Here is a 9,274-nt window from a genome sequence, read left to right on the forward strand (position 1 = left end):
GAGAAGAGTTCTCGATTTTAATGTTGTTTGTTGAGTTAACTATTTATACTTATTGCCTTACACTACACAAGTCTGTTCCCTGCGCCACGGTCAATTACAAAAAAAGAAATTGGACATGTGGAAGAAAGAAGAAGAAAAACGCGTGAATTAGATGGTACCTTTAAAGTGAAGGTTAACAATTCTATCACCGGATTACCGCTCAATATTCACCCACTAAGGTTAGGTTAGCGTGGGCGTTTGGAATTTTTTCTTTTCTTTTTTATTTGTAAGGTTAAAACAGGAGTCGAGGATTAAAAAAAGTGTATTTCCTTGATTTAGCAATAGTCTACAACTTTTTGATATGAAAAATCCGGACAACACTTCATGAATCATGATTTATTCACGAAATAGAATTCAGTGGAGGAAATGAATGGTAAAATATTGTCTGTGCTGATGTTAATACTAAATCAATGGAAGGAAAAGATATATTTTTTCATATATATATATATACACACACACTTTGACTTAACCATGGTTAAATAATGTATATATTCTGACTTTAACTCTTAGGATTAAATTATTTGATTTAGTGCAAAAGCCGGGCTTTGATAAATATTGATGGAAATGTAGTGTGGTTTTAGGTCCTTATGATGTGTTAACATGAAGAAAGGCGGAAGAGACGAGGAAGGTTGAAGACTGGGCTTGTTGGGTTTTGGATGTGTTTAATTAATATATTAAATACTTAAAAGAGGGTGAATGGGAAATGGAGGGAAATAAAATTTTTGAGTGAAATTTTAAGTTCCCCCCTTGGCAAATGGGCATTGTCCCATATTGGAAGAGGAAGAGGTTTTTTATGGGTATATAAGCAATTGCTCTTCTTCTAGCTCTTAAAGAGTTGAGAAGAAGGCAAGCCTCGCGCCGTCGTCGCTCGGCTTCGGCTTCGGCTTCGGATTCGGTCAATTGATTGATTGATTAACTTTTTGGACCAAATTTATTTGTTAATAGTAAAATATTAACAGAAATGTTATTAAATATTTATTTAATAACAAAATATTAATATTAAATCCAATCCGTTTTTCTGTTTTGGTAACAGAAAAGTAACTACCCTCTTCAATATTTCCTCTTTATTTTCCCTCTTTATTATTGAGTAAATGGCCATTTATATAATGGCATTTATGCTGTGGGCGTTTTGCATAAACAGCCATTCTGAAGAGTTGCACCTCTTCAGATTTCAGCCTAACTTTGGCTATAAATACAACACTATTCTGCTCAGAATTTCACTACGATTTTCTGAGTTTCTTCTCCTTCTTCTGCATACTTTTAGCATCAAACAAAGCAAAAAGTAAGTGTGATTTGCTACCGAACTTTGTGTTCGCTGAAACACTGGGGTTTGAAGTACCACTACACCAGTGTGTAATTCGTTCTATCCTGGGAGGAAATAATCCATAACCTTGGGTACTAGGAGGGGATTAAATTCCTTAAGGAAACACTGTGAATTCAGTGGGCTCGAATTGGTTTTATGTCATTTCTGTTTATGTTCATTTCTGTTTATACTCATTTATATTTCCAGAATTATTTTACAAATACAGTCTACTAACAAGCTTAAGGAATTTAATTTGATTTCTGTATTTGTACTTACTGTTTCTGGAAGAGTAAAACCTTTGTGGTTTTGTACTCTATTAAAATCTGCGTGATTTTAACGTTTGTGTCATTCTTTTACAGAAATGACTAATGAAAATGAGAACCAAGCTGTTCCAATGGTGACTGCCAATGCCTCAACAAGTCGAACGACACCGCAGCATTGGCACCGGCGGAGAAACCCGAAAAATTTTCCGGGATTGATTTCAAGTGCTGGCAGCAAAAGATGTTCTTCTATTTGACTACTCTAAGTCTTCAGAAGTTCATCAAGGAAGATGTTCCTGTGCTGTCCGACGAAACTCCAGAAACTGAACGCTTTCTCGTGATTGAGGCGTGGAAGCATTCAGATTTTTTGTGCAAGAATTATATTCTAAGCGGGCTGGAGGATGCTTTGTATAACGTCTACAGTGGCGTGGAAACGTCAAAGGAACTGTGGACTGCGCTTGAAAAGAAATACAAAACCGAAGATGTCGGGTTGAAAAAGTTTGTTGCTGCAAAGTTTTTGGACTACAAAATGGTAGATAGCAAGTCTGTTATTACCCAAGTCCAGGAATTGCAAGTGATTATTCACGATCTCCTTGCTGAAGGTATAACTCAAATTAATATTGATGTTGAAAGTAGTAATCTTGGTATTTTTACTAATAGAAATTTCATTGAAGGTCTTGTTATCAATGAAGCATTTCAAGTAGCAGCGATGATTGAGAAGTTGCCTCCTTTGTGGAAGGACTTCAAAAACTACTTGAAACACAAACGCAAGGAGATGTCCCTTGAAGATCTCATTGTTCGGTTGAGAATCGAAGAGGACAACAAAGCTGCTGAAAAGAGAGGCCGTGGAAACTCAACAATAATGGGAGCAAATATTGTTGAAGAGAATAAAAAGAGGAAGAAGGCTTCTGGACCGAAATACAACCCAAGCAAGAAGCGGTTCAGTGGAAACTGCTACAACTGTGGAAAAACTGGACACAAATCTACGGAGTGTCGTGCTCCAAAGAAAGACAAGAAGAAGGGTCAAGCAAACATGGTTGAAAAGCGTGATGATGTTGATGATTTATGTGCCATGCTTTCCGAATGCAACTTGGTGGGCAATCCTAAAGAGTGGTGGATTGATTCTGGAGCCACTCGCCATGTTTGTGCTGTTAGAGAAGCTTTTGCTTCTTATGCTCCTGTTGGACCCGATGAGACGATTTCTATGGGAAATGCTTCAAAGGCGAAGATTGAAGGATGTGGGAAGATATTTCTCAAAATGACTTCCGGCAAAGTGGTGACTTTGAACAACGTCCTTCATGTTCCCGAGATTAGGAAGAATTTAGTCTCTACTGGACTTCTTGTTAAGAATGGTTTTAAATGTGTTTTTGTTTCCGATAAGGTTGTAATAAGTAAGAATGAAATGTTTGTAGGAAAAGGTTACCTCACTGAGGGCCTTTTCAAGCTGAATGTAATGGTTGTTGAAAATAATAATAAAATTTCAGCTTCGTCTTACTTACTTGAGTCAAATGAATTATGGCATATACGTTTGGGTCATGTCAATTATAAAACCTTACGGAAAATGATTAATTTGGAAGTATTGCCCAAGTTTGAATGTGACAAATCAAAATGTCAAGTATGTGTGGAATCTAAGTATGTTAAACATCCTTATAAGTCGGTTGAAAGGAATTCAAATCCTTTAGACTTAATTCACACAGATATTTGTGACATGAAGTCAATACCATCTCGCGGTGGAAAAAAGTATTTCATAACTTTTATTGACGATAGTACTCGATATTGCTATGTTTACTTACTTAATAGTAAAGATGAAGCAATAGACGCATTCAAGCAATACAAAAATGAAGTTGAAACGCAACTTAATAAGAAAATCAAAATGATAAGAAGTGATAGGGGTGGTGAATATGAATCTCCTTTTGAACAAATATGTTTAGAATATGGAATTATTCATCAAACAACGGCCCCTTACACGCCCCAATCCAATGGGATTGCAGAAAGAAAGAATCGTTCATTAAAGGAGATGATGAACGCATTATTGATAAGTTCTGGTTTGCCACAGAACTTGTGGGGGGAAGCCATTCTTACGGCTAGCCGAATACTAAATCGAGTACCCCATAGCAAAACACAATCCATTCCATATGAAAAATGGAAAGGAAGGAAGCCCAACTTGAATTATTTTAAAGTGTGGGGGTGTTTGGCAAAAGTGCAAGTTCCTAAACCCAAAAGGGTAAAAATAGGACCGAAAACCGTTGATTGTGTTTTCATAGGATATGCGACTAATAGTAAAGCATATCGATTTCTGGTTCATAAATCAGAAAATCCCGACATTCATAATAATACGGTTATAGAATCAGATAATGCTGAGTTCTTTGAAAATATATATCCGTATAAAAAGGAATGTGAGTCGATTGGTGAAGGATCTAAACGACCTCGGGAAGAAACAAAAGAAAGTACACTTAACCAAGAGGATCCAAGACGTAGTAAACGTCAAAGAACGTCTACTTCATTTGGACCAGATTTTGTGACTTTCTTATTGGAAAATGAGCCTCAAACATTTAAAGAAGCTATGTCTTCTTCGGAATCATTGTTATGGAAAGAGGCGGTCAATAGTGAAATAGAATCCATACTGAACAACCATACATGGGAATTGGTTGATCTTCCTCCTGGAAATAAACCGTTGGGTTCTAAATGGATCTTTAAGAGGAAAATGAAAGATGATGGCACTATTGACAAGTATAAGGCAAGACTTGTGGTCAAAGGGTATAGACAACGAGAAGGTCTTGACTATTTTGATACATACTCTCCAGTTACAAGAATTACATCCATACGAACGTTAGTAGCGTTAGCTGCAGTTTATGGTCTTGAAATTCATCAAATGGATGTTAAGACGGCCTTCTTAAATGGAGAGTTGGAGGAAGAAATTTACATGGAACAACCTGAAGGGTTTGTGGTTCCAGGTAAAGAAAAGAAGGTCTGTAGACTTGTTAAGTCCCTTTACGGATTAAAACAAGCACCCAAACAATGGCATGCTAAATTTGACCAAACAATGTTGTCAAATGGATTTAAGATAAATGAATGTGATAAATGTGTGTACATTAAAAATGTTCCAAATCACATAGTCATTGTTTGCTTATATGTGGATGATATGCTCATAATGAGTAATGACATTGCCAACATAAATGCTACTAAGCGTATGCTAACTAGCAAGTTTGATATGAAAGACTTGGGAGTTGCTGATTTAATTCTGGGAATTAAGATCCATAAGACTTCTCAAGGTCTAGCATTGTCACAATCTCATTATATTAAGACAGTACTTGAAAAATTCAAGCACTTGGGCTTTAAAGTTGCAAAGACTCCAATTGATGTGAATCTTGCATTAGCAAAGAACAAAGGCCAGAGCATATCACAATTGGATTATGCTCGTGTGTTGGGTTGCTTAATGTACATCATGAATTGTACACGACCAGATATAGCTTGTGCTATAAGTAAATTGAGTCGATATACGAGCAATCCAGGCCAATCTCATTGGATGGCCATGAAACGAGTTTTGGGGTATTTAGTACATACCCAGGACTTTGCTTTGCACTACAATAAATATCCTGCGGTCATTGAGGGATACTGTGATGCAAATTGGATCACCGGATCAACTGATTCCAAGTCCACAAGTGGATATGTATTCACTATTGGTGGAGGAGCGGTATCTTGGAAGTCATCCAAACAAACTTGTATTGCCCGCTCTACAATGGAGGCTGAGTTCATAGCCTTGGATAAAGCCGGTGAAGAAGCTGAATGGCTCCGGAATTTCTTGGAAGATATTCCATTTTGGCCCAAACCGTTGGCACCAATATGCATACATTGTGATAGTCAAGCGGCAATTGGAAGGGCTGGGAGCGTTATGTATAACGGTAAGTCTCGCCATATACGACGAAGACATAAAACCGTTAGACAATTACTCTCTAGAGGAATTATCACGATTGACTATGTAAAGTCAAGTGATAATGTGTCGGATCCACTTACAAAAGGCCTAACTAGAGAGGTAGTTGAGAAGTCATCAAGGGGAATGGGACTATGGCCGAGAACAAGTCATAGTGGCGGTAACTCTACCTAGAAGACTGGAGATCCCAAGATCTAGGTTCAAGGAGATCAAACAAAGTCATTTATTACGGTTCAACATTGTCAACTAAACTTTTGGTCCATTCTCGTGATGAGACAATGTTCAGTACCAAGGATAAAGCATTAAGGCTTTTTAATGATTTCTAAATTTGATACGGGGTATATCAAATAGTGTATCTACGGGATGACACGTTTAGGAATCACCTATGTAAGTGTGAAGTGTTAGCCCCTTCAAGGAGAACATTGTAAGGCCAGTTCTCTACGCACTTATGAAACCAGGCGGTGTTCATGGCTGAAACGAACACAACAATGAGAACCAAAGACGGTTAAGGGTTGGTTGTGTGACTTGTGGTTGTCTAGGTATACACTAAAGTTCGACGGTTCAAAGATATCAAATCTACCGATAGATCGAGTATATCCGACATAAGTTCACTACGGAAAGTTCAAAGGGAAACCTACTTATCCAGATGCAATTAATCCTTACTTGCGAATCACACAGTTTTTCATGCATACTTCCGTGATATAGCCATTCCCCATTCATGTGAGGGATTGTTGGGTTTTGGATGTGTTTAATTAATATATTAAATACTTAAAAGAGGGTGAATGGGAAATGGAGGGAAATAAAATTTTTGAGTGAAATTTTAAGTTCCCCCCCTTGGCAAATGGGCATTGTCCCATATTGGAAGAGGAAGAGGTTTTTTATGGGTATATAAGCAATTGCTCTTCTTCTAGCTCTTAAAGAGTTGAGAAGAAGGCAAGCCTCGCGCCGTCGTCGTCGTCGCTCGCTCGGCTCGGCTTCGGCTTCGGCTTCGGATTCGGTCAAATGATCGATTGATTGATTAACTTTTTGGACCAAATTTATTTGTTAATAGTAAAATATTAACAGAAATGTTATTAAATATTTGTTTTAATAACAAAATATTAATATTAAATATTAATATTAAATCCAATCCGTTTTTCTGTTTTGGTAACAGAAAAGTAACTACCCTCTTCAATTTTCCCTCTTTATTTTTGAGTAAATGGCCATTTATGTAATGGCATTTATGCTGTGGGCGTTTTGCATAAACAGCCATTCTGAAGAGTTGCACCTCTTCAGATTTCAGCCTAACTTTGGCTATAAATACAACACTATTCTGCTCAGAATTTCACTACGATTTTCTGAGTTTCTTCTCCTTCTTCTGCATACTTTTAGCATCAAACAAAGCAAAAAGTAAGTGTGATTTGCTACCGAACTTTGTGTTCGCTGAAACACTGGGGTTTGAAGTACCACTACACCAGTGTGTAATTCGTTCTATCCTGGGAGGAAATAATCCATAACCTTGGGTACTAGGAGGGAATTACATTCCTTAAGGAAACACTGTGAATTCAGTGGGCTCGAATTGGTTTTATGTCATTTCTGTTTATGTTCATTTCTGTTTATACTCATTTATATTTCTAGAATTATTTTACAAATACAGTCTACTAACAGGGCTTTACACCATGACTGCTAAGAACAGAAGCTTCGAGAGCGTTGCTTCTTCTGTATATGTGAAAATGAATCATAGTTCTTATTACATACTTGGGCTTCACTATTTATAGTGACCCGAAAAAATGAAAAAATATAATGGAATGCGCCCTAACTCAGAATCTGTACAATTGGGCTAAACTATAAATACAAGGGTAAAAAAGGACTAGGCCCAAAGTATTAACCAACATCTAATATATCTAATTTGCCTATTCTAACAGCCCCCCTCAAGTTGGAGGGTGACAAAACCCCCAACTTGCGAGTGTGTAGGTGATGAGCAGGACCAGGTAGAACCTTGGTGAGTATATCAGCAGTTTGAGAGGCAATAGGAGTGTGGACAAGAGAGATCAACCCATCTCCAAGTTTGGCACGTACAAAATGACAATCCAATTCTATGTGCTTCGTCCCCTCATGAAAGACAGGATTTTTAGCAATATGAAGGGCAACCTGGCTGTCACAAAATACATGCACAGGAGTGGGAAGAAGCACACCTAAATCAGACAACAACCTGGACAACCAAGTAACTTCAGCCACTGCCTTACTCATAGATCTGTACTCAGCTTCTGCTGAGGAAAGAGAAACCACAAGTTGCTTCTTGGATTTCCAACCCACCAAACTACCTCCAAGGAAGATGCAGAAACCAATGACTGACCTCTTACTGTCAGTGCAAGAGGCCCAGTCACTATCACAAAACAACTGTAAAGACATAGCAGGATCATTGTTGTAAAAGACCCCAGAATCAGCTGAACCCTTGAGATATCTGAGAAGATGAAGAGCAGCCTTCATGTGTGGGTGGCAAGGCTGCTGCATGAACTGACTCAAATGCTGGACTGCAAAGCTGAGGTCAGGTCTGGTATGGGTCAAAAAAATTCAGCTTGCCTATGAGACTTCTATGCTCTTCAGGTTTAAGCAAAGGTTCACCTTCCTTGGCCTTCAGCTTCACATTTAATTCAAGGGGGCATGTGACAGGAGTACACTCAAGAGAGTGAAACTCATCTAAAAGGTCATGAATAAATTTCCTTTGATGCAACAGAACCCCAGAAGAAGTATAAAGAACTTCAATACTAAGAAAGTAGTTAACGAGACCCAAATCCTTGATTTTGAACTGATCATGGAGAAAGCTCTTCAGGGCAAAAATTTTCGTAAAGTCAGTACCAGTTAGTATGATTTTATCTACATAAACAACCAATATAACCAAAGAAGCCCCAAAACCCTTAGTGAAGACAGAATAGTCATTAAGAGAATGCATGTAGCCTCTGGAAGAAAGAGCTTGAGACAGCTTAGCATACTATTGTCTGGAAGCTTGCCTCAACCCATAAAGGGATTTCTGGAGCTTGTGGACCAAAGATGTAGAAGAAGAAGTGGAGGCAGGAACAGACAATCCAGGAGGAAGCTTCATGAAAACCTCTTCATCAAGATCACCATGCAAGAAAATATATTGACACCAAGTTGGAACAGAGACCACTGTTGCTTGATGGCCACAACAATTAAGGTCTTAATAGTAGACATTTTGACAACAAGGGAGGATGTTTCATGAAAATCAATCCCTTCTACTTGAGTATCACCCCTGACCACCAACCTAGCTTTGTACCTTTCTATACTACCATCAGCCTTATATTTCACTTTATAAACCCATTTGCACCCAATAGGCTTCTGCCATGTGGCAAGTCAATGATTTCCCAAGTCCTATTGGCTTCCAGAGCTTCAAATTCCTTCTTCATGGCATCTTGCCACTCAGGAATAGTGGCTGCCTGAGAATATGAACTTGGCTTTGGGATATGCAACTGACCAACAGAGGGGATTGAGATAGAATTGGAGGATAAGGACTGACAAACATAGCTATTGAGATAACTAGGAGGGTTATGTGGTCTAGAGGATATTCTCAAAGTAGGCAATGGAGAAGAAGAAACAGGAACTGAATGATCAGTAGGTGAAGAAAAAGGGTATGAAGAAACATGAGGAACATGAGGTGAGGTACTAGGAGGTGAAGTAGGAGTTACAGTGGAACTAGGATCAGAATACAAAACAGGAGAGGGAGGATCAATAGATGAAGAAGAA

At 38.2% G+C, this 9,274-nt stretch overlaps 1 protein-coding gene across 1 annotated transcript; it reads right to left on the reverse strand.

The window, feature by feature from the left end:
* Positions 1-7,396: 7,396 nt before the first annotated feature.
* LOC109236340 (uncharacterized mitochondrial protein AtMg00810-like) lies at positions 7,397-8,615 on the reverse strand. Its single transcript, XM_019402512.1, has 3 exons — positions 8,524-8,615; positions 8,138-8,472; positions 7,397-8,046 (listed from the first exon to the last, which is right to left on the reverse strand). Exons 1-3 carry the CDS (start codon positions 8,613-8,615, stop codon positions 7,397-7,399), a joined length of 1,077 nt encoding a protein of 358 aa, XP_019258057.1.
* Between the last annotated feature and the right edge of the window lie 659 nt (positions 8,616-9,274).

This window comes from Nicotiana attenuata, unplaced genomic scaffold (genome assembly GCF_001879085.1).
Source record: "Nicotiana attenuata strain UT unplaced genomic scaffold, NIATTr2, whole genome shotgun sequence".
Lineage (NCBI taxonomy): Eukaryota > Viridiplantae > Streptophyta > Magnoliopsida > Solanales > Solanaceae > Nicotiana > Nicotiana attenuata.